The sequence below is a fragment of the Camarhynchus parvulus genome, chromosome 10, assembly GCF_901933205.1.
Source record: "Camarhynchus parvulus chromosome 10, STF_HiC, whole genome shotgun sequence".
Taxonomy (NCBI): Eukaryota; Metazoa; Chordata; class Aves; order Passeriformes; family Thraupidae; genus Camarhynchus; species Camarhynchus parvulus.
This window is the reverse complement of record NC_044580.1, coordinates 3138209-3163659: the sequence shown is the minus strand read 5'-3', so window position 1 is coordinate 3163659 and position 25451 is coordinate 3138209. Positions and strand designations below refer to the sequence as shown.

Genomic DNA, 25451 nt, shown 5'->3' with positions numbered 1-25451 from the left:
CGCTCCAAGGCTTCGCTCCCAGAGCGGTTCCCGCACTCCGGAAGTTCATCCAGGCGGGAAAAAAAACTTGGAATTTTCACTTTTCCCCACTTTTGGAACCCCGGGGTGACTCCCGGAGTGAATTTTGGGTGGAATTCCTCGGGATTCAGTCCCTGGAAGCGCCTCCAGAGCGGGTCCTACCCTCCGGGAGAAGGCGGGAATTGCGTCCAGCCGGGATAAAAAAAAGTGGAATTTGCCTTTTCCCCACTTTTTGAACCCTTCAAAAATCCATTTTCCCGCCCAAATCCCACCACTTCCCGATTTTCCCGGGAAAAGCCCCTTCCCAAAGGAAAACCCTGCCCAAAAATGGGATTTTCTCCCAGATTTTGCCTCTTCGGGGCCATTTGGTATTTTCCCCCCGGATATTAAATCCTGAATTATGGGAGAGAACGCCTGGAATTAATCGGGAATTTGGCTGGAAACTCCTTCTTATTTTTTTGGGATGTTGAATAAAAAATGGGATTCGAGGAGGGAATCTCCAAATCCCAAATCCTGTGGCTGGTGGGACCCCAAACCCCTCTGGATCCCCCCAAAATTCCAGGGTTTTTCTCCTCTGGGAATGCCGGAGTTGATGGAGCAGGGCGCGATGGAACTCCGGGACAATTCCCAAATCCCAAACCCAAAATCCCAGATCCCAAATACCCAAGTCTCAAATCCCAGTCCCCAAACCCCAGATCCCAAATCCCTGTTCCCAAACCCCTAATCCCCAATCCCAAACCCCAAATCCCCAAACTCCAAACCCCAGATCCCAAATCCCATACTCTAAACCTCAAATCCTGGATCCCAAATCCTGGATTCCAGATCCCAACACCCAAATCCCAAACCCCAAATCCCAAATTCCCAAACCCCAAATTCCCAAACCCCAAATCCCAAACCACAGCTCTCAAATCCCACATCCCAAATCCCAAACTCTGGATCTCAAATCCCAGATCCCAAATCCCCGGATCCCAAACTCCAAATCCCAAACCCCGGATCCCAAATCCCAAACCCTGAATCCTGGATCCCAAATCTCAAACCCCAAACCCTGGATCCCAAATCCCAAATTCTGAGCCCCGGATCCCAAATCCCAGATCCCAAACCCCGAACCCTGGATCCCAAATCCCAAATCCCAAATTCCGAGCCCTGGATCCCAAATCCCGGATCTCAAATCCCAAATCCCGGATCCCAAATTCCGAGCCCCGGATCCCAAATCCCGGATCTCAAATCCCAAATCCCGGATCCCAAATTCCAAATTCCGAGCCCCGCGGGTGCCACGGGCGGTGTCGCGGCCGCCAGGGGGCGCCAGGAGCCCGCGCTGGAGCGGCCAATCCCGGAAAAACCCGGGAATTTTTGGGATCGGGATTTCTCGGGATAGCGGGACCGGGGAATCCCAAACCCCCGGCTGGAACTGGGGAATCGCCTCCGTCCCGACATTTCCAGCAGGAATTCCCCGCGTTCCAGAAGGTTCTGGGGCTCCGGAAGGTTCTGATCCCAACACCGGGGCGGGAGAAATTCCCAGATCCAGGGGGTGGAGAGAATTCCCAAATCCCCAGTCTCAAATCCCTAAACTCCAAATCCCCAATGCAAATCTGAAATCCTTTGGATCCCCCGCTGGGGTTTCTTCTCTTCCCAAAATCATTCCATGGATTTTATCCCTGGATCTGCATTTCTGTTCTTCCCATAAATCCCTGTCCTGATATTCCCCCAAATCCCTGTCCTGGTATCCCTGTGGATTTTTGGGATGAGAACATGGAATTCATTTCCTGGGATGTCCCCATTGTCGCAAGGTGGGAATTACAGAAGGAGATTCCCACTGGGAATTCCAACACTTCCCAGGCCTGATATCATCCTGGGAAAGGCCATTCCTATAAATCCCTGAAGTCCAGGGACAGAGCCCTGTTGTGACGTGGATGGATATTCCCAGATGGATTCTGGGTTTGGAGTGAATCCCTCCCATGCTGGGATCCCGCCCATCCATCCATCCATCCATCCATCCATCCATCCATCCATCCATCCATCCATCCATCCATCCATCCATCATCCATCCATCCATCATCCATCCATCCATCCATCCATGGATGTTTCCCTTTCCTGGGATCACTCTCCCCCATCCCAGTTGGGTTTTTCCCGGATCCCACAAAAATCATCCCCAAATCCCCCTGCATGCGTCCATCCATCCATCCATCGAAGGAAGGGGAGAAAAGCAGGAAAAGGGAGACACATCCCAAGGGAATGTCCCCAATGCTGCCTCAGTTTCCTGAGATCCTATTCCCACTCCATCCCCGCTCCATTCCCCATCCCTCTCCCCTCCCCCATCCCTGTCCATCCCTCTAAGGAAAAGAAAAACACATCCCCGGCCCCTGCTCCATTTCCTCGCTCCATCCCCGCTCCATCCCCGCTCCATCCCTCTCCATCCCCGCTCCATCCCTCTCCATCCCCTCTCATCCCCGATCCATCCCCGCTCCATCCCCTCTCCATCCCTGCTCCATCCCCTCTCCATCCCCGCTCCATTCAAGCTCCATTCCCTCTCCATCCCCTCTCCCTCCCCGCTCCGTTCCCGCTCCTTTCCCGCTCCCGGTGCCTTTAATTCCCGTTTTCCCGGCGCAGGCCCGGCCCCTCCGGTGACACAGCAGCGCCGGCGCGGGGCCGGGCGGAGCGCGGCGAGGCTGCGGCCGGCAGGGCCCGGGCCGGGCCCTCCGCCGCTCATGGCCCTGCCCGGGGCCCGCTCCGCCCGCCCGGAGCCCGGGGAGAGCCCGGCCCTGAGCCCGCAGCGCCGCCGGTGCGTCCGGGGGCCCCGGGAGAGGGGAGCGGGAGGTCCGGGCGTGCGGGACCGCGGGGAGGCTCCGGTGCGTCCCGGGGGAGCGGGAGCGGGGATGGGGGCACCGGGGGAGGCTCCGCCCGCCCCGAGCACGGGGACAGCCCGGCCCTGCCGAGCCCGCAGCGCCGCCGGGGCGTCCCGGGGGTCCCGGAGAGGGGAACCGGGTATTGGAGACGGGATGCGGGAATTGGGGAATGGGGATGCGGGATCCGGGGATGGAGGAGGCAGGGAGCGGGAACCGGGGATGGAGGAACCGGGGATGGAGGATTCGGGAACCGGGGATGGAGGAACCGGGGATGGAGGAACCAGGAACGGAGGATTCAGGAATAGGGGATGGAGGATGCGGGAACAGGGGATGGAGGATCCTGGGATGGAAGAACCGGGGATGGAGGATTCGGGAATGGGGAATGAAGGCTCCGGGGATGGAGGAACCGGGGATGGAGGATTCGGGAATAGGGAATGGAGGAACCGTGGATGGAGGAACCGTGGATGGAGGAACAGGGGATGGAGGCTCGGGGAATGGAGGATGAGAGCGGCGGGGACAGACGCAGGGGGATGCGAGGAGCGGGAATGGGGAATCCGGGAAGAGGGGATGGAGGATGAGAGCGGCGGGGCTGGAGGATTCGGGAATAGGGGCTGGAGGATTCGGGGCTGGAGGATTCGGGAACCGGGAATTGAGAATTCGGGAAGCGGCTCTGGAGGATCCGGAGAGCGGGGCTGGCAGGTGCGGATACCGGCACCCTCCATCCCCGGAGCACCGGAGGACGCGGGGACCGGGGCTGGGGGATGCCGGTACCGGGAATGGAGGTTGTACCGGGGATGGGGGATGCCTGTACCACGGATGGGAGATGCCGGTACAGGGAAAAGGGAGTGTCGATACCGGGGATGGGAAATGTCAGTACAGGGAATAGGGGTGCCGGTACCGGGGATGGGGGATGCCGGTACCGGGGATGGGGGATGTCAGTACAGGGAATAGGGGTGCCGGTACAGGGGATGGGGGATGCCGGTACCGGGGATGGGGGATACCGGTACCGGCGAGGGAAGCGCGGCCCTACCGGCTCCCCCTCCCCGTGCGCAGCCCCGAACCGGCTCCCCCCGCCCCGCCCCGCTCCCCCCGCGCCGTTCCCGGTTCCCGGGGGGCACTCGGGGGCACGGCGCGTTCTCCCGCCGTCGCGGCCGGGGCGGGGCCGGGAGCCGGAGGGGGGGATGGCGGCGGGAAGGGCTCCGGGAGGGGCCCCGGGGCCGCGACCACCCCCCCGTGGGGCTGTCCCCGCCGGTAACGGGTCCCCCCCGCGGCAGCGAGCGGAGCAGAGCGGCCCCGGGCCCCGCGGGAAAGCCCTGAGGGAGGCGGGAGCCGGCGGCGAGGAGGAGGAGGAGGAGGAGGGGGAGGAAGCGAGGGAAGGAGCCAGGGGAAAACAGGAGCGGGAAGAGCTCGGAGCGGAGCCCGGGAGCGGCCGGAGCGCGCCGGTGAGTGCGGAGTGTCCCCGTGTCCCCCGGGGCGTCCTGTCCGTGTCCCTCTGTCCCTGTGTGTGTCCCTCTGTCCCCGTGGGTGTCCCTCTGTCCCTGTCCGTGTCCCTCTGTCCCTCTGGGTGTCCCCGTGTCGCTGTCCGTGTCCCTCTGTCCCCCTGGATGTCCCTCTGTCCCTGTGCGTGTCCCTGTGTGTGTCCCTCTGTCCCTGTGTGTGTCCCCCTGTCCCTCTGCATGTGTCCCTCGGTCCCTGTCCGTGTCTCCCTGTCCCTGTGGGTGTCCCTCTGTCCCTGTGTTTGTCCCTCTGTCCCTCTGCGTGTCCATGCCCCAGAGGTCCCACCGTGCCCAGGCTCAGCCTGGCGGGGACTGAGGGATGCCACAGCGGGGGGTGACATTCCCAGTGACATTCCCAGGCCCCATCCTGCCCCCCACAAACTGGGGGAAGGAGCGGCCAGAGCCCTTCCCAAGGATCTTCCCGGCCCTTGTCCCTCTGTCCCCGCAGGAGGACAGCCGGACACCCCCACAGCCAGCACCGGACCCGCCACCTCTGCTCGGCGACACCGCGCCTCCCTTTCCCGCTGGAATTCCGCTTCCCGGCAAACCCCGTCCTCTCCTCCTCCTCCTCCTGCTGCTGCGGCTGCCAGCAGCGGTGTCACCGCAGGGCCACCAGCGGAGTGTCCCCGCATGGTGCGGCCGTGAGCGGCGGCGTTAAGATGGTGAGAGCTGCCCGGGCCGGGCCGGGCGGGGAGCAGCGGCATGGACACCGGCCCGGCCGCCGCCTAGGGAACGATGGACTCGCGGAGCCGCCGGGATGCGCAGCGCACGGAGCGGCCCGGCCCCGCCAGCACCGGCACCGGCACCGCCAACACCGGCACCGGCACCGGCAGCGGCCCTAGCGAGGGCGAGGGAGAGCGGGAGCGCATCCGCGGCCGCATGAGGATGGTGATCGGGCAGCTCGAGGGCATCCTGCGGGAGCTCAAGGAGGTGGCCAAGGAGCTCCGCGAGGTGGGGAAATCCCGGGAGAACGCTGAGCGGGAAAAGGGAAGGGGTTGGACCGGGTTCGGCCGCTCCTGGCTCGGGATGGGGCAATGCCGCGGGGAATTTCCTGAGGTGGATTTCCAAAAGAGAGAAGGAAGTTTGGGAGTCCCTGAGGTGGATTTCCAAAAGAAAGGAGGAAATTCGGGCATCCCCGAGCTGGATTTCCAATAGAGAGAAGGAAATTTGGGTGTCGCTTAGGTGGATTTCCAAAAGAGAGGAGGAAATTCAGGAGTTCCTGAGGTGAATTTCCAAAAAAAGGAGGAAATTCGGATCTCCCTGGGCTGGATTTCCAGAAGAGAGGAGGAAATTTGGGTGTCAGAGAAGAGGAAATTTGGATGTCCCTGAGGTGGATTTCCAAAAGTGAGGAGGAATTTCAGGAGCTCCTGAGGTGGATTTCCAAAAAAAAAGGAGGAAATTTGGGTGTCCCTGAGGTGAATTTCCAGAAAAAGGAGGAAATTCAGATCTTCCTGGGCCAGATTTCCAGAAGAGAGGAGGAAATTTGGAAGTCCCTGAGGTGGATTTCCAAAAGAGAGGAGGAAATTTGGGTGTCCCTGAGGTGGATTTGCAAAAGACAGGAGGAAATTCGGATCTCCCTGGGTTGGATTTCCAGAAGAGAGGAGAAAATTTGAGTGTTAGAGAAGAGGAAATTTGGATGTCCCTGAGGTGGATCTCCAAAAGTGAGGAGGAATTTCAGGCGTTCCTCATTGGTGGCTCCAAGCTGAGGTGGACTGAGGTCCCCTCAGGGCCACCCAAGTGTCCTGGATTGGTGACATTGGGGTGTCCCCATGGAGGATTTGGGAATGTCCATCCCAGTGTCCATCTCTGCTCAGGGCCACCAAAGTATCCCGGCAGTTGTGGCAATGGGGTGTCCCCACGGAGCCACCATGGAATGTTTGGAATGTCCCTGGCTGGTGGCTCTGAGCCGAGGTGGGATCACGGATTGGGGTCCCCTCAGGGCCACCAAAGTGTCCTGAACTTGTGACATCCTGATTTTCCCGGTCTCCCTCCTTCCTTCCTATCCCTTTGTGTCCAGAATCATTCCCGGGCGTTCTGCGCTGGGGGAAACAGTGATTAAAATCCTTGGATGGAAAAATCCTGTTCAAATCCCCCAAAAATTCCCATGGGAAGGGCCCATCCTGTCTGGAATTTCTGGAATGGGATCCAAGGGGTTCCCTCCCAGCCTTTTCCCTGGAAAAATCCTGTTGGTGATTCTCCATGGGAATAAATCCCCTAATAATGCTGAGATCAATAGGGGATTAACTGGGAATGCTCAGGAAGGTCCGGGGACTGTTATCCCAAAAATAACAGCTTTGGGAGAGGGTTGGGAATTATTTAGGAGCAGGGCTTTGGGGAATTTTGGGAGCTGGATTTGGGGGATTTTGGGAATGGGTTTGGGGATTTTGGGGAGCTGTGTTTTGGGGGATTTGGGAACTGGGTTTGTGGGATTTTGGGAGTAGTTTTGGTGGGATCCAGGCCTGGATCTCTCCATCATGGGCCTGGATTGACTTCCAAATCCTCTTCCCAAATCCCTGCGGGGATGGAGGGGGCATCAGATCCCATCCTTTGATCCCATTGCATTGCAAACCCTTGATCCCATCAGATCCCACCCCTTTGATCCCATTGAATCCCATCCCTTGGATCCCACCAAATCCCATCGTTTGATCTCATTGGATCTCAAGCCCCTTGAACCCATCAGATCCCATCCTTTGATCCATTGGATCTCAAACCATTGATCCTATCAGATCCCATCCCTAGGATCCCATCAGATCCCTTCTTTTGATCCCATCCCTTGGATCCCATCCCTTGGATCCCATCAGATCCCAACCCTTAGGATCCCGACATCCCAACCCTCTGACCCCATCAGATCCCACGCTTGGATCCCACCGGATCCCACCCCTCTGATCCCAGCCCCAAATCCAGGATCTGGAGCCACCAATCCCAATCCCCAGCAGGAACCTCCAGCTTGGCCTACAGCCAAAATTCCCCAAATCCCATAAAAACAAGGATGGGGCTCCAGCTGTCCCACATCTGCCTGAGCTGGGTGGGAACATCCCAGATGGGATTTAATTGGGAAGCTCCTGGGAATTCCCCCCAGTTCCTTGGGAACATCCCAAAGGATTCATCCCAAACCTCCTCCCCTGTTTATATAGGGAAAAATCCCCTGCAATTCCCTGGGGGACAAATCCCCCCAGTTCCTTGGGAATATCTCCAGGGATTCATCCCAATCACCTTCACGTGCTTGGAGGGAACAATTCCCCCCAAATTCCCTCATCCCAAACCTCCTCCCCTGCTTGTGGGGGATGAATCCTTCCCAGTTTCCTGGGAATGTGTCCCCTACAAGCAGGAAAGTGGGTTTGGGATGTTCCCAGGGAATTGGGAGGGATTTTCCCCCCTACAAACAGGGGAGGACGTTTGGGGTGAATCCCTGGGGATGTTCCCAGGGAATTGGGGGGATTTTTTCCCCTATAAGCACATGACGAGGTTTGGGATGAATCCATGGGGATGTTCCCAGGGAACTGGGGGGGATTTTCCCCCTACAAACAGGGGAGGATATTTTGGGGTGAATCCCTAGGGATATTCCTGGGAAATTGGGGGGATTTTTCCCCCTCCAAGCTGGAAAAGCTCCGCCAGCCTCGGTGAGGGAGGAAAAGGGGGGGAGCAAATCCCAAATCCTTCTTTCCGTGTTAATCCCCCGTGGGAGCCGAGTGTCACCGGGGGATTTAACCCCCGGCTTAAAATAGGGAACGATCCTAAATATAGCCTGGAGTGACACTAATCCTGCGATGGGGACAGCCACAAGTGACACCAATCCCGGGATGGGGACGGGATTGGGACTGGGATGGGGACAGGTGTGAGTGGCATCGATCCCAGGACGGGGACAGGATTGGGATGTGTCTGGAATGGGGACAGCTGTGACAGCCGTCCTGGGATGGGGCTGTTTTTGGGATTGGGATGGGGACAGGATTGGGATGGGGGCAGGACTGGGATGGGGGCAGGACTGGGATGGGGACAGGATTGGGATGGGGACAGGATTGGGATGGGGACACGACTGGGATGGGGACAGGACAGGGATGGCGATGGCCATGAGTGGCACCAATAATGGCTGATTTGGATTGGGATGCACTTCCTGCTGTCCCTGCTCAATCCCAGTCCCTTCGGTGAGGCTGGGAAGGGACCTCAGGTGACAGGGACATGCTGGCCCTGTCCCAGAGCTGAAATTCCCGTTAGGAACAGAGGGGATCCCATTCCAGGAGAACCATTGGGTAACAGGGTATTCCCAAAGATTCCCAAGCTTCTTCCCAATTTTTCCTTGTCCCAAAAATAAAGAGGTCAGAAAATCCCTTTTTTTACTCTCTTTCTCAAGTTCAGCTCTTTCTTTTCCCAAAAAGAAGAAAAAATAAAAGGAAAGGGGATCTGGAAAGGGAAAAAGGAGTTTTCCTGATTTCCAGGCTTCCCTGGGGATATTCCCAACAAGCTTCAAAGCCGAAGCTTGAGAGATGGAGGGATCCCACTAACTCTGGAAGTTTTGGGGTGGGAAAACAACACAGAAATCCAAGGGGAGGAGTGGGGACCATCCATCCATCCATCATCCATCCATCCATCCATCCATCCATCATCCATCCATCATCCATCCATCCATCCATCCATCCATCCATCCATCCATCCATCATCCATCCATGGATCCATCCATCCATCCATCATCCATCCATCCATCCATCCATCCATCCATGGATCCATCCATCCATCCATGGATCCATCCATCCATCATCCATCCATCCATCCATCCATCCATCCATCCATCCATCCATCCATCCATCCATCCATCCATCCATCCATCATCCATCCATGTCCATCCCCATGTCCATCTCCCTCTCCACAGGTCGTGTCCCAGATTGACCGCCTGACGTCGGACTTTGCTCTGGACCTGGAGCCGGACGCTTGGACTCCGGCCACGGCCAGCAGCACGTCCAGCAGCGACCGGGGTGGCGCCAGCCTCGAGCTGGGCCCGCTGGACTTCGCCGCCTCCGACGTCCTCTCGGACAGCTGGGAATTCTGCTCCTTCCTGGACGCCTCCACGCCCTCGGACCCCGGCGACTGCCCGGAGCCTCCGCGGCCGCCGCCGGCCCGGCTGATGAACGGGGGGGTCCCCGTGGCCAACGGCCCCCGCGGGGGCGGCGGGACCCCGTATTCCTCCAGCGAGGAATGTTTCGGGAGCGCCGCCGTTCCCAAAATCCCGGCCCAGCGGCCGGCGGGGACGCGGGAGCGCGTCCGCTTCAGCGACAAGGTGCTCTACCACGCCCTGTGCTGCGACGACGATGGCGACGCTGACGACGGCGCCGACGTTCCCGACGATCCCACCAGGAAGGGGCCTCGGGAGCAGCTCCCGAGGAACCCGGGCGTGATCCCGATCCGCAGGGCCACGAGGAACAGCAGCACCCAGACCGTGGCCGACAAGAGCACGCAGACGTTGCTGCCGTACGTCCCGGCCAGGCAGAGAATTCCCAACAAAAACTGAGCCCGGATCTGGGTTTGGAAAGGGTTTGGGGGAGGGGGAAAATCCCTGGGAAAGGGGCTGGAAAAGATCTATATATAAATATAAATATATATTTCAATAAATCCGTACTCCTCATAAACGCTGAGTGAGAAGGTGGCAACAAATATCCCGATATCGCCATATCCCAGTATCTCAATATCCCAATATTCCAATATCCCAACGGCTTTCCAGGCTCAGGGAATTTTAAATGATTTTTTTTTTTTAACTGGATCGAAGGAGCTCAATAAATCATCCAGCACAGAGAAATCCCAACCACGACACGGATGCGCCAGGAGGGGCCGGCCTCCATTCTGGGGCATGGATTGGAATGTGGGAATGCTGCAGGGGGTGGCAGGATCAGGGAGGGGGAATTTCCCTTCTCTGGGATGTGTTATCCCTGTTTGGTTTCGGGAAAATCAGCGGGGTCGGGCATTTCTGGCTGAGGGGATTTGGGAGGGCTCCAGGATGTCGCTGGAATGTCAGTGGAATATCATTCCCAGCTCCAAGAGGAACAACAAGGGGATCACCAAAACCCCCAGGAATGAGGACCTGTCCTTGGGAGCCCCTTCCCCCTGAATTCCCAACTTTTCCGGCAGAAATATCCCTGACCCCGAGTCCTGCATCCATCTGAAAAAAGTCCCGCTTTTCCTGAGCTCCCTAATCCTGCTTTTCCAGATCCAAACACTGATTTTTCAGGGAAAGAAATCAGGTCCTGCTTGGAAACGAAGGAATCTAGAGCTCCAAATCCACCGTGGGCGTTTTTCCGAGGTATCCAAAGGGGTCGGAGCAGCAGCTGCTCCCAGGACAATGTTCCCGTGTCCTTCCCGCCGGCGCCTCATCCCGCAGGGACACATTTCCATCCCAGAGCATTCCTGGCACCAGGCTTTGCCAAGGTTTTTCCGAGCCAAAAACGCCACCTCGGCTCCTGACGGTCGATCTGGGTGGGAAGAGCTGCATTCCCGAGCAGCTTTAGGGTGGGAAAGCAATGCAGAAATCCAAGGGGAGGAGCTGGGACTGACCATCCATGGATCCATCCATCCGTCCATTCATAGGTTGATTGATCCATCCATCCATGGATCCATCCATGGATCCATCCATGGATCCATCCATCCATCCATCCATCCATCCATGCATCCATCCATCCATCCATCCATCCATCCATCCATCCATCCATCCATCCATCCATCCATCCATCCATCCATCATCCATCATCCATCCTTGGATCCATGGATTCATCCACTCCATGGGGAAGGATCCCCCAGGAATTCCCACCCCACAAGGAAGGATCCCCTGGGAATTCCACCCCATCTTGGCAGCAGGATTCCATTTAGGAGCCAGCTCAGGCATCCCTTTGGGATTTTCCTCCTTGTGCTGGGGCTCCAACAGGCCCTGGAAATCTTTTCCTCCGGGAATCCCAGCCCTTACACCATTCCCAGCCAAACCCTGCAGAGTACACGGAGCCAGGAGGGATCGACCGACACGGTCCCACATTTATTTGTCAAGGCACGGGAAACGCCCCAGATCCCGGATTTTAAAGAAGGACTCGACCCAAGGAGCTCTTGGGGACCTCCCGCGCTCCGGGACAGCAGCACTCGGGGCGTCCCCACGTCCCCAACAGCGCTGGGGGGACCCTGGGACGCACCCGGAGCCCCCAATCCCAAGGGAATGACGAGCTCGGGATATCCCCAGAGGTGTCCCCACAGCAGGACCTCACCCGGCCAGCGGGTGCTCCCTTCCCAAAAACGCCCCGGGATCGCTCCCGGTGGGACAAACCTGCCGGGATCCAGCGGTTAAGGCCAGGACAAGCCCGGAGGGACTCGGGGAGCGGGAAAGGAGCGTGGGGAAGGGGCTCCCGGAGCCCCCTGAGCCCCAGCCGCCATTCCCGAGGCTCCGGGCTTGGGAAGGGCAGGGAAAGGCACCCGGGGCAGCACCAGAGCAGGGAACGGGGAATGTCCCGCTGGGATGGACACGCAGAGGGACACGGGGACACCGGGCAGGTCCTCACCTGCCTTTCCCAGGAAGGACGGGAGGTGGGGAACGGCAATGGGGTGGGGCAGGCGGCAGCTCCGGGTCCTCCCTGCTGGGGCACCCCGGGGGTGTCACCACCCAGAGGTGTCACCGGCCCGGGGGTGTCACTGCCCAGACGGGGTGTCACCACTCCAGGGGTGTCACTGCCCAGACAGGGTGTCACCACCCCAGGGGTGTCACTGCCCCAAGGGTGTCGCAGCCCCAGGGTTGTCGCCAGCTTGGAGGCGTCACTGCCCCAGGGTTGTCACCCCCTCAGGCGTGTCACCGCCCAGAGGTGTCACTGCCTCAGAGTTGTCACCACCCCGGGGGTGTCACTGCCCAGAGGGGGTGTCACCGACCATGGGGTGTTGCTGTCCCGGGGGTGTCACCACCCGGAGGTGTCACTGCCCCTGAAGTGTCACTGCCAAGAGGCGCCACCACCCCAGGGGTGTCACTGCCCCGGGGATGTCACTGCCCCGGGTCATCGCCAGCTTGGAGGTGCCACCATGCCAGGGGTGTCACCGCCAAGAGATGCCACTGTCCCGGGGTGTCACCGCTCCAGGGGTGTCACCGCCCCGGGGATGTCGCCGCTCGCTCGGGGACAGGCGGGTGGGGCCGGGGCTGCCGTCAATCGATCTCCTGCTCCCGATCTGGGCGGGGGAAAGGGAATTGAGAGGGAGAACATGGAACTGCCGGCACGGGGAACTCCCGGGATGGGATTGATATATCAACAGATTAACGAACTAATGAACTAATAAATCAGCAGAGCAATCAATTAATGGATTAATGAATTAATGGATTGATAAAGTATTAAAGTAATAAATCAACAAATCAATGAATTCATAAATGAATAAATTGATAAATTGATACATTAATGGATTATTGGGGCCACAGGTTGGAAAACTCTGGATCCTTTTCCAGGCTTGGAAAAACTCTGGATCCTTTTCCAGGTTGGGAAATCCCTGGATCCCTTTCCAGGCTGGAAAACTCTGGATCCTTTTCCAACCCCAGCGATTCCCATCATCCCAGAAAATCCATGGAAACCCCAAAAAAACCCCAAATTCCTCCCAGGGTTGGGTGTGGGGAGGCTTTTCCCCATCCAGAGTGGCCGGGAAAAGGAGGGGATGAGGGATGCAGGAGCCACTGGATTCCAGGAGAAACCAGGAAAAACTGGGAAAAACCATGAAAAACTGGGAAAAAGGGAAATGGAAAACGATAATTTGGGAAAATCTGATGGAAAACCCGTGGGAAAATGAAAATAGGGAAGGGAAAATACCCCTTGAAACCTGACAAATGTTTCCCACACGGATTTTAGGGAGAAAACGGGAATTATCCCGGATTTGCCAGAAACATCCACTCACCCTCTCTGCTCTCCGTGTTTTCCAGCAGCTGCAGAGCTGGGAAAAGAGAAAAACATCTCGTGGTCAATCCCATCCCCATTCCCAAAGGAAAAGGCCCCAAAATCCCATTTTTGGGGGATAAACCCCAAAAGCGACCCCGTTCCCAATTTCCCTGCAGAATTCCCAGGGTTTGGTCCTGTGCCAGTGGAAAAAGGGAATCCCCAGGAACACCACGGAGCTGCTGGATGCTGGGAAATTATGGAATTGGGAGGCTTGAGTTGGGAATTCTGATGTTCTATTAAGGAATTGGGAGGTTTAATAAGGAATTTTGCCATTTTATTAAGGAATTCTGTCACTTAATTAAGGAATGGGGAGGTTTTATTTGGGAATTGGGAGATTTGATTAAGGAATTGGGAGGTTTTATTATGGAATTCTGTCATTTTTTTAAGGAAATGGGATGTTTTATTCAGGAATGAGGAGATTTTATTAAAGAATTGGGAGATTTTATTAAGGAATTTGGATGTTTTATTCAGGAATTGGGAGGTTTTATTAAGGAATTCTGTCACTTTATTAAGGAATTGGGAGGTTTTATTCGGGAATTTGGAGGCTTTATTCGGGAATTTGAAGGTTTCATTAAGGAATGGGGAGGTTTATTAAGGAGTTGGGAGGTTTTATTACGGAATTCTGTCATTTTATTAAGGAATTGGGAGGTTTGATTTGGGAATTGGGAGATTTTATTAAGGAATTGGGAAGTTTATTCAGGAATAGGGAGGTTTTATTATGGAATGGGGAGGTTTTATTATGGAATGGGGTGGTTTATCCAGGATCAGGGGTGTCAGAAAATCGGGAATAGGGAAGGGGCCACCCCGAACCAGGATGGGGCACCCACCTGTCTTGGGCTCCTCCCCCTCCTCATCCCGCTCCTCTGGCCCTGGAAAACAAGGATCCCGAGGTGGGCACCCCATTCCCGGGATTCTGGGGGTGCCCCTTGGAGCATCCTGGCCTTTCCAGGGCACCTCATTCCCAAAAATCCCAACGGGAAAAGCCCCAGCTCCGAGGGACAGCCGCGGGGTTGGTGCCACTAAAAACCACCTGGAGAGGGATCCCTGGATCCCCCAAAATTTGGGATAGCCCAAATTGCAAGGCTCTTCCCTCCTTCCAGTGTCCACCGGGATCCTGGGAGCAAAATCCATGGAAAAATCCCATGGAAAAAGGTAATTCCTGAGGGAAACTGGGAGCAAAACCAATGGAAAAAAATCCATGGAAAAAAAGGTCATTCCCAAGAGAAATGGGGAGCAAATCCATGGAAAAAAATCTGTGGAAAAATGGTCATTCCCAAGAAAAACAGGGAGCAAATCCATGGAAAAAAGGTCATTCTTGAGGGAATTTGGTGGCAAATCCATGGGAAAAAAAAAAAACGAGGAAAAAAAGGCAATTCCCAAGAGAAACTGGGAGCAAAATCCATAGAAAAAAATCCATGATAAAAAGGTCATTTCCAATAGAAACTGGGAGCAAATCCATGGAAAAATGGTCATTCTTGAGGGAAACTGGTGGCAAATGCATGGAAAAAAAGTTCATTCCCAAGAGAAACTGGGAGCAAATCCATGGGAAAAATCTGTGGAAAAATGGTCATTCCTAAGGGAAACTGGGAGCAAAATTAATGGGGAAAAAAAATGGAAAAAAGTTCATTCCCAAGAGAAACTGGGAGCAAATCCATGGGAAAAATCTGTGGAAAAAAGGTAATTCCCAAGAGAAACTGAGAGCAAAATCCATGAAAAAAACCATGGAAAAAAGCAATTCCCGAGGGAAACTGAGAGCAAAACCCATGGAAAAAAGGTCATTCCTGAGGGCGGCAGAGCCATTCCGGGAGCTTTTTTGGGAACAAATCCCCTGTGGTGCAAACACCACCCCATAAAAATGTGGAATACGACCCAAAATGGGAGAGGGCATCAGAGATGTCCTGGCCATGGGGAAAGGGGACAGGCGTGGCAGTGCCACCCCCTGGTGTCCCTCTGGTGCCAGCGGTGCCACCCGTCCCCCGCCAGCCTCTCCCGGGGCTCACCCGCGCGCTCCTCGTCCTCGCGGCAGCTCTCGCGGATCTTCTGGTGGCACACGAAGGCCAGGACGCCCAGCAGGGCCACCACGCACACGGCCAGGGCCACCGTCACCCACAGGGCCACCGCCGGGAATGCCAGGGGCTGGCCTTGCGCGGAGGGACGGAAAAGGGCCTGGATCAGCACCCGGCAATGGCGGGGTGACCCCATAGCCGGGGTGACCCCATAGCCGGGGTGATCCCACATCCAGGGTGATCCCATAACTGGGGTGATCCCATATCCAGGGTGATCCCATATCCAGGGTGATCTCACATCTGGGGTGACCCTATAACTGAGGTGATCCCATAACTGGGGTGATCCCATATTCAGGGTAATCCCATAACTGGGGTGATCCCATATCCAGGGTGACCCAACATCCCAGGTGATCCTACATCTGGGGTGATCCCATATCTAGGGTGATCTCACATGTGGGGTGACCCCATATCCAGGGTAATCCCACATGTGGGGTGACCCCATATCCAGGGTAATCCCATAACTGGGGTGATCCCATATCTGGGATGATCCCATATCCAGGGAGATCCCGTACTCAGGGTGATCCCACATCTGGGGTGATCCCATAACTGGGGTGATCCCATATGCAGGGTGATCCCACATCTGGAGTGACCCCATAACTGGGGTGATCCCATATGCAGGGTGATCCCACACCTGGAGTGACCCCCACATCCAGGGTGATCCCATATCCAGGGTGACCCAGCACTCAGGATGATCCAGGGTGACCCCACATTCAGGATGATCCCATATCCAGGATGGTTCAATATCCAGGGTGACCACATATGTGGGCTGATCCAACACTGAGGGTGATCCCACATCCAGGATGATCTAGGGTGACCCCACAGCCACAACGATCCAGGGTGACCCCACATCCAGGGTGACCCCACATCCAAGGTGACCCCACACCCAGGACAACCCAACACTGAGGGTGACCCCACAGCCACAATGATCCAGAATGTTCCAAGATGATCCCACATCCACGTTGGACCACAACCCAACCCAGAACTGCTCCTGGGGGCACAGAGCCCCCATGGAAGACTTAAATGTCACCTGCTGCCACCCCCTGCCATGGCAGTGCCCCCTCCCACTGTCCCAGGCTGCTCCAAGCCCTGGGGCACTGCCGGGATCCAGGGACAGCCACGGCGCTCTGGGAATGCCAGCCCGGCCAGGAATCCCTTCCCAACACCACCCTCTGTGTGGCTCTGGGTGCCACTGCCACCTCCCCAGCCCTCCTGGGTGGCCTTGGGTGACAGTGTCACCACGGCCACCTCCCTCCCAATGTCTCCTGGATGGCTTTGGGTGACAGTGCCACCATGGTCACTTCCTTCAATGCCTCCTGAGTGGCTCTGGGTGCCAGTGTCACCTCCCCAGCCCCTCCTGGCAGGCTCTGTGCGGCACTGCCACCTCCCCCTGCCCTCCTGGGTGGCTCTGGGCAGCACTGCCACCTCCCCAGCCCTCCTGGGTGGCTTTGGCTACCACTGTCACCTCCTACAGCCCCTCCTGGCAGGCTCTGGATGGCACTGTCACCTCCCCAGCCCCTCCTGCCAGGCTCTGGGTGGCACTGTCACCTCCCCAAGCCCCTCCTGGGTGGCTTTGAGTGCCAGTGACACCATGGTCACCTCCCCAGCCCCTCCTGGCTGTCTCTGTGTGGCACTGCCACCATGGTGACCTCCCCCAGCTCCTCCTGGGTGGCTTTGGCTACCACTGTCCCCTCCCCAGCCCCTCCTGGCAGGCTCTGGATGGCACTGCCACCTCCCCAGCCCCTCCTGGCTGTCTCTGGGTGGCAGTGTCCCCTCGCCAGCCCGGGCTCACCCGTGATGGTGACAGAGGCGTGGCCGTGCTGGCGCAGCGCGGCGTTGAGCACCAGGCACGAGTAGGTGACGCCGGGCTCCACCAGCACGCGCAGGACGCTGCGCACCTCGAAGAGCCCCTCCTCATTGGCCACCTGCCACGTGGTGACGTTGGCAGTCAGGTTGGCACCCCGGCTGTCCTGCCACAGCACGCTGGCCTCGGGGTAGCCGCGGGACGCGTGGCACGTCACCTCGGCCACGTCGCCCGGCTTCAGCTCCTTGCTGGGCTCCAGGTGCACGCTGGGCTTGGAGTAGGGAGCTGTGGGGACAGGGGGGACAGCGGTGAGGACTGGGAGCAGGAGTGGGGACAGCCAGGACTGGGATGGGATCTTGCAGCTGCCAGGACTGGGATCTTCCAGGGCCAAACCCATCCTTGGCTGAGGGTCACTGCTGGCTGAGGTGGCCCCTCTCTGTCGCTCGCCTGGGAACATTTTGGGGAGGTGCTGTGGGGGACAAGAGGGAACTGGAGTGAGGATTGGGATGGGGAACTGGGCCAGCCCCAAATGGGATGGGGTTAAACCCATCCTCAGCTGAGGGTCACTGCTGGCCGAGGTGGCCCCACAGCCAGGAGCCTCAGCAGGGCACGGATTGCACTGCCCAGGGAACATTTTGGGGACAAGGGGGGACCAGAGTGAGGACTGGGATGGGGAGCTGGGATTCCAGCAGGATTGGAATCTTCCAGCTGCCAGGATTGGGATCTTCCAGCTGCCAAACCCATCCTCGGCTGAGGGTCACTGCTCGCCAAGGTGGCCCCTCAGCCAAGAGCCATCAGGACACGGATCCCAGCACCCAAGGAACATTTTGGGGCGGCGCAGCCATCACTCCCCCACCTGCAGGGGCTCCCACCTGCCACCTGCAGCGCGACGGCGGCGCTGTCGTAGTCGCGCACGCGCACGAAGCAGGTGAAGCTGCCCTCGTCGGCGATGCGCACGCGGCGCAGCAGCAGCGACACGTTGCCCCGCTGCAGCTGGTCGTAGAAGAGCGCCGTGCGGTTGGCGTAGCCCTGGCCCTGGTCCTGCAGCCGGTCCTGGCCCCCGGAGAACTCGTGCACCAGGCGCTTGGTGTCCGTCAGCTGCCAGATGAGGCTCAGCTCGGCCACGCTGAAGTTGGCCTCGGGGGAGAAGGAGCACAGCAGGGTGGCGTCCTGGCCAAACAGGGCCACCACGGGCTCCTCCGGCACCTGGATCTCCATGGCGCCTGCGGGAGGAGATGGGGACAAGCTGTGACACCTGCAGGAGAACCGCCTGGATTCTGCTCCTGCATGGTGTCTGAGAAAATGGAGGGATGCTCATGGGAGGGACACGTGGGCAGGTGGCTTCTCAGGACTGTCCCCAGCTATGCCACCCTGCTGGAAGGGGAAAATTCCCACATCCAGCACCAAACTGGGGCACCTTCAGCTGCCAGGAGCTGCCATGGGCACCCAAACCTGCTCGGGGGCCCAGAGCCCAGGTTGTCCCCACGGGGACAGGACGGCTGGTGGCAGTGCTGGGGACACAGTCCCCAGGAGGAGCCAGCCCTGGCTAGGCTGGCAGCACTAGGTGGCACCAGTGCTCCAGCACGGTGCCAGCCGGGGTGGCACAGCATGATTCGAGCTCATCCCAGTGCCATGGCATGATTCCAGCCCCATCCCAGTGCCATGGCACAATTCCAGCCCCATCCCAGTGCCCTGGCATGATTCCAGCCCCATCCCAGTGCCATGGCACAATTCCAGCCCCATCCCAGTGCCATGCAATGATTCCAGCCCCATCCCAGTGCCATGGCACGATTCCAGCCCCATCCCAAGAACAAGGGAAGAGATAACAATGAACACCAGGAGCCAGCCTGGCTGGAACTGTGGTGGCACTGCCAACTGCTCTCCTGGGAAGGGGGATCCACCAGGATTGCGTGATGCCATGGCAGGAAGGAGCTGTCCCCTGCCAGGAGGTGCCACCCGAGGCTGTCACCCCACGGAGCACCAATCCAGGAGAAACACCCGGTGGGAGATGCCAGCTCAGGGCACGGCTCTGTCAGGACATGGGTGGCACAGGCTCTTGCAGGGCGGTGCCACCAGCCCCACTCACCTGCCAGGCCAAGCGCCAGGATGAGCAGCGGGAAGGGCATCCTTGGCACGGGAAAAGCCGGGGTGAGGGAGCAGGAGCGGGAATCCTGGTGGGGAAAATCCTCTCTGGGAACCCGGAGCTGAGGGAAAACACAAGGAAAGGCTGGGATGGTGCTGGGATGGAGGGACAGAGTGAGGGAACAGGCCAGGGATCCCACAGCATTCCCAGGGATCCCACACCAGCCATTCTCATGGATCCCACTGCAGCCATTCCCAGGGATCCTGGGGATCCCACACCAGCCATTCCTGGGGAGCACCACCCCATCAGACACCACAGGAAGGGGTTCAGCTTCAGCCAGGCATGGCCAGAGGGACTGCTGCATTCCCGGCACTGATGGAGCCGGCTGTGCCCCGGGGAAGCCATGTGAGGCCCTTCCCTTCCCTTCCCTTCCCTTCCCTTCCCTTCCCTTCCCTTCCCTTCCCTTCCCTTCCCTTCCCTTCCCTTCCCTTCCCTTCCCTTCCCTTCCCTTCCCTTCCCTTCCCTTCCCTTCCCTTCCCTTCCCTTCCCTTCCCTTCCCTTCCCGTCCCGTCCCCTGCATTGCCCCCGCTCCAGCCCCGTGCTCCACGAGGAGCTCCCAGGGGCCGGGATTTCTCTCCAAGCCCAACGGGAGCAGCTCCAAGGGCCAGGGCTGCGGATTCCCGGCAGCTGCGGGGCAGCGAGGCTCACCCCTGCCCGCAGGGAGGCAGGAGAAGCTCCGGGATGGGTGCCCGGAGCAGGGCAGTTAAAGCGGAGCTGGACGCGGGGAAGGCGAGGGCAGAGCGCCCGGCGCCGCTGGGCTCCCGAGGAGCCGCGTGACTCGCGCTGCTCCCGCCGCAGGAACCGCTCCGGGCAGCGGCGCCACTGCGGGGCCCTCCCTGGGCCCCACCGTGTCCCCTCCCTGCGTCCCACCGTGTCCCCTCTCTGCGTCCCACTGTGTCCTCTCCCTGAGTCCCACTGTGTCCCCTCTCTGCGTCCCGCTGTGTCCCCTCCCTGTCCCTTCCCTGGGTCCCACTGTGTCCCCTCCCCGGGTCCCTCCCTGCGTCCCACCGTGTCCCCTCCCTGGGTCCCACTGTGTCCCCTCTGTGGGTCCCACCGTGTCCCCTCCGTGCGTCCCACCGTGTCCCCTCCCTGGGTCCCACTGTGTCCCCTCCCTGTCCCCTCCCTGAGTCCCACTGTGTCCCCTCTCTGCGTCCCGCTGTGTCCCCTCCCTGTCCCTTCCCTGGGTCCCACTGTGTCCCCTCCCTGAGCCATCCCTGTCCCCTCCCCGGGTCCCACCGCGTCCCCTCCCCGCGTCCCACCATGTCCCCTCCCTGTCCCCTCTCCGGGTGCCACTGTGTCCCCTCCCTGGGCCATGCCAGCCCATCCCAGGGTCCCGCTGGGACCTGTGCCTGTGGGATCACGGCACTGCCACACCTGTAGGGTCACGGCACTGTCCCTCCCTGTGCCATCCCATCCCCGGGTCCCGTTGTGTCCTGTCCCTGTCCCTGTCCCCTCCCTGTGCCATCCCATCCCAGGGTCCCACTCTATCCCCTCTCTGTCCCAACACATCCCATGGTCCCATTGTGCCCCCTCCGTGTCCCCTCCCTGTCCCAGCCCATGCCAGGGTCCCAGCCCGGAACCCCTGGCACTGGCACCGCCACCCCTGTGGGGCCATGGCACTGCCACTCCTGTGGCTCCCACGGGGAAACTGAGGCACGAGGGGAAACTGAGGCACAAAGAGGGGAAAAAGGTCCAGGGAATGGGGGAAACTGGGGCGCAGGGAATGGGGGAAACTGAGGCACAGGGAATGGGGGAAACTGAGGCACAAAGGGGGAAACTGAGGTACGGGGAATTGGGGAAACTGAGGCACAAAGAGGAAACTGAGGCACAAAGGGGGAAACTGAGGCACAGGGAATTGGGGAAACTGAGGCACAAAGAGGAAACTGAGGCACAAAGGGGGAAACTGAGGCACAAAGAGGAAACTGAGGCACAAAGGGGGAAACTGAGGCACAGGAAATGGGGAAACTGAGGCACAAGGGGAAACTGGTGCACAGGGAATGGGGAAACTGACACACAAGTGGGAAACGGGCACAGGGGGAAACGGGGGCACAGGGAATGGGGGAAACTGAGGCACAGGGAATGGGGAAACTGAGGCACAGGGAATTGGGGAAACTGAGGCACAAGGGGGGAAACAGACACGGAATGGGAGAAATTGAGGCACAGGGAATGGAAGAAACTGAGGCATAAGAGGAAACTGAGGCACAAGGGGAAACTGAGGCACAGGGAATGGGGAAACTGAGGCACAAAGGGGGAAACTGAGGCACAGGGAATGGGGGAAACTGAGGCACGGGGAATTGGGGAAACTGAGGCACAAGGGGGGAAACAGACACAGGGAATGGGGGAAACGGAGGCATAAGAGGAAACTGACACACAAGGGGAAACTGAGGCACAGGGAATGGGGAAACTGAGGCACGAGGGGAAACTGAGGCACGGGGAATGGGGGAAACTGAGGCATAAGGGGAAACTGAGGTATGGGGGAAACTGAGGTATAGAGGGAAACTGAGGCACAGGGAATGGGGAAACTGAGGCCCATTTGTACCCCAAGAGCCCTAAGAATGCTCCCCCTCTCCTTCCCTCCTGAGCACGAGGCAAAACGAACGATCCGGGATTTTTCCCAGCTGCTGTCCCAAACTTTTCCCAACCAAAGCCATCCCAGGCAGCCGGGAAGGAGGGAAAGGGCGATGGGGGGAGAGGGAAACCCCGACTCGCCCCCCTTGGATCCCTTCCCTTTCCCTGGGGACATTGAACAAATCCCCTACAGTGACCCTACAGTTCCTGCCAGGCTGGTGACAGGAGGGTGACAGGAAGGTGACACCCGCGTCCCCAACCACCGCGCTGTGACTCAGTTTCCCCAAGCCTGGGGTGGGATCCCCAAGACCTCAAGTGGGGATTCCCCATCGGAAAACTTCCCTCCAGAAAGGCAAGGGATAATTAAATCCCCCAGAAGCACGCCTCACCCTGTTCCCTGGGTTTTTATAATCCCAAATTATCCCCCTGGCCTCCCACTGACCATTTGCAAACCCCCAAGGAAGCTGTTAACCCTTTCAGTGCTTCAATCCTCCCTCCTTCAATTCTCTCAGTGAGAGAAAGGAACAAGATGTGAAAGAACAACATGAAGACATCTAAATCGATGAAAAAGAAGTCCCAAATGGGAAGGATGAAGAGATGCCTTAATTTAAGGGTTAAAATCATCTTGTAAGCTATGGAGAAAATATTCTTTTTTCCTTATAACACATGAAACTATAGGGAGATAAAAAGTACAAATTAATATTGAGCAAAGGGCTCCATGCTAAAGCAAGCAGATGTTAAGGTAGCTGTGATCCCATGAAAAGTTTAAACAGAGAAAAAAATAAAAGTGTGAAAACCTGTGCCCCCAGGAAGGAAAAGAAACAGATCTCTGTTCCAAGAGATGAAGAGAATTTTAGAGCTAGATAATGAGAACTTTTACCTTGGAACAACTCATCTTTCAAACAATACCCCATAAGTGAGCACAACCCATAAACAAGCCGTGGGAAGGCTTGTAGGAAATAAGAGAGGCTTCAGGATAACAAATAATAAATTTCAGATAATAAATTTTCCCCAGGCAGCTGCTATTTGTAAAAGAACCACAAGAGAACTCGCAAAAAAAGTCTCCACAACACCAACAAGGAAGACTTCTCTCCCTAAGTGAACTAAAGAAAGATTATTTTAGAAGCAGTAAACGAAATAAAAATTTAAATTTTGGGGTGCCTGGGTCAGCCCCCACTTTGCCCCTCTCCTGGAGCCAAGAGCCAGGCTCTGCTCAGGATTATTTTTAGGTCCTGCTCAAGTTGTGGGCGTGCAGCAGCAAAGCCTCACGTGGGACTCTGTGGGGACAGGGTGTGCAAAGATGGGACACGGCCCCCAAACCCCATCGGGGGTTCAGGGCGGGGTGTTTGGGGCTAGGAAGGGACCAGGATTCAGGGTGACACCTGGCAGGAGGAAGGGATGAAGATTTGGGGTGATACTGGGAGGAGGAAGGGATGAAGATTTGGGGTGCAACACCAGGAGGGAGGAATGGATGAGGATCTGGGGTGCAATACTTGGCAGAAGGAAGAGACAAAGATTTGGGGTGATACTGGGAGAAGGAAGGGATTTGGGGTGATACTGGGAAGGAGGAAGGGATGAGGATTTGGGGTGCAATATGTGACAGAAAGAAGGGACAAAGATTTGGGGTGCAATACTGGGAGGAGGAAGGGATTTGGGATGATACTGGGAGGAGGATTTGGGGTGATACTGGGAGGAAGAAGGGATGAAGATTTGGGGTGCAATACGTGACAGAAGGAAGGGACAAAGGTTTGAGGTGCAATACTTGGAAGGAGGAAGGGATGAAGATTTGGGGTGGAATAGGTGACAGAAAGAAGGGACAAAGATTTGGGGTGCAATAGGTGACAGAAAGAAGGGACAAAGATTTGGGGTGCAATACTGGGAAGGAGGAAGGGATTTGGGATGATACTGGGAGGAGGATTTGGGGTGATACTGGGAGAAGGAAGGGATTTGGGGTGATACTGGGAGGAGGAAGGGATGAAGATTACGTGACAGAAAGAAGGGGCAAAGATTTGAGGTGCAATACTTGGAAGGAGGAAGGGATTTGGGGTAATACTGGGAAGGAGGAAGAGATGAGGATTTGGAGTGCAATACTTGGCAGAAGGAAGGGACACAGATTCGGGCTGATCCTTGCCGGGAGGAAGGGACAAGGACTCGGGCTGATCCTTGCCGGGAGGAAGGGATTGGGATTCGGGCTGATCCTTGCCGGGAGGAAGGGATCGCGGCTCGGGATGCCCCAGCGGGCCGGAGGAAGGCTGGGCGGGCACTCCCTGGTCTCGGCGGGGGAAAAAGGGAACGAGCGCTTCCTCCCGGCACCGCGGGCCGCCTCCAGCCCCGCATAGCCAAGAGGGCGCTTCCAGTGGGATTCCCGAGCATCCCGGGGTGCCACCCTGCCTGCACCCACCCCTGCCTGCGCCCCGGGGCCCGGAGCGACCCGCGCAGCCCCCCAACCCCCGCGGGGCTCCCCGAACCCCCTGGAGGAGCCCCATTCATCCCTCCCTCCTTCCCTCCCCCATCCGCCCGGAACCCCGCCCGGCACCGAGCGGGGCGGCCCCGCAGCTCCCCCGGGCTGGGCCGGGCCGCGGCCGCGCCCCCCGAGCCCCCCGGAGCCCCCGCACTCACCGGGCCCGCGGCGGAGACAGCGCGGGCGGCGGCCCCGGCGCGATTGGCTGGGAGCGCTTCCTGCCGGGAACGGGCGGGAGGAGCCTGGAGCGGGACACAGTGCCAGGGGATTGGGGAGCCTGGAGCGGGACACGGAGCCGGAATGGGGATTGGGGAGCCTGGAGCGGGACACGGAGCCAGGGGATTGGGGAGCCTGGAGCGGGACACGGAGCCGGAATGGGGATTGGGGAGCCTGGAGCGGGACACGGAGCCGGAATGGGGATTGGGGAGCCTGGAGCGGGACACGGAGCCAGGGGATTGGGGAGCCGGAATGGGGATTGGGGAGCCGGGAGCGAGACACGGAGCCAGGGGATTGGGGAGCCGGAATGGGGATTGGGGAGCGGGAATGGGGATTGGGGAGCCTGGAGCGGGACACGGAGCCAGGGGATTGGGGAGCCGGAATGGGGATTGGGGAGCCGGAATGGGGATTGGGGAGCCGGGAACGGGGATTGGGGAGCCTGGAGAGGGACACGGAGCCAGGGGATTGGGGAGCCGGGAACGGGGATTGGGGAGCCTGGAATGGGGATTAGGGAGCCGGGCATGGGAATTAGCTAGCCGGGAATGGGGATTGGGGAGCCGGGAGCGGGACACGGAGCCAGGGGACTGGGGAGCCGGAATGGGGATTGGGGAGCCGGGAACGGGGATTGGGGAGCCTGGAGCAGGACACGGAGCCAGGGGATTGGGGAGCGGGAATGGGGATTGGGGAGCCGGGAATGGGGATTGGGGAGCCTGGAGCAGGACACGGAGCCAGGGGATTGGGGAGCCGGAATGGGGATTGGGGAGCCGGGAGAGGGAGGCGGAGCCAGGGAACTGAGGAGCTGGAATGGGGATTGGGGAGCCGGGAATGGGGATTGGGGAGCCAGGAATGGGGACTGGGGAGCTGGGAGCAGGACAGTGAGCCAGGGAACTGGGGAGCCGGAATGGAGATTGG

General features: G+C 58.5%; 2 protein-coding genes across 3 annotated transcripts; one reads left to right on the top strand and one right to left on the bottom strand.

The window, feature by feature from the left end:
- Positions 1-2777: 2777 nt before the first annotated feature.
- Positions 2778-9979, top strand: INSYN1 (inhibitory synaptic factor 1). Its single transcript, XM_030955375.1, has 4 exons — positions 2778-2797; positions 4136-4303; positions 4806-5308; positions 9222-9979. The coding sequence occupies exons 3-4, from the start codon at positions 5093-5095 to the stop codon at positions 9855-9857; spliced, it is 852 nt and encodes a 283-aa protein (XP_030811235.1). The 5' UTR covers positions 2778-2797; positions 4136-4303; positions 4806-5092; the 3' UTR covers positions 9858-9979.
- Positions 9980-11351: 1372 nt separating this feature from the next.
- CD276 (CD276 molecule) lies at positions 11352-24567 on the bottom strand. Of its 2 annotated transcripts, XM_030955230.1 has the most exons (8): positions 24482-24567; positions 19238-19355; positions 18024-18374; positions 17140-17436; positions 15285-15425; positions 14112-14153; positions 13244-13279; positions 11352-12532 (listed from the first exon to the last, which is right to left on the bottom strand). In XM_030955230.1, the coding sequence occupies exons 2-8, from the start codon at positions 19275-19277 to the stop codon at positions 12510-12512; spliced, it is 930 nt and encodes a 309-aa protein (XP_030811090.1). In that variant the 5' UTR covers positions 19278-19355; positions 24482-24567; the 3' UTR covers positions 11352-12509. The 2 variants fall into 2 exon arrangements, with proteins under 2 accessions (XP_030811090.1, XP_030811091.1); XM_030955231.1 differs by lacking the exon at positions 14112-14153.
- Between the last annotated feature and the right edge of the window lie 884 nt (positions 24568-25451).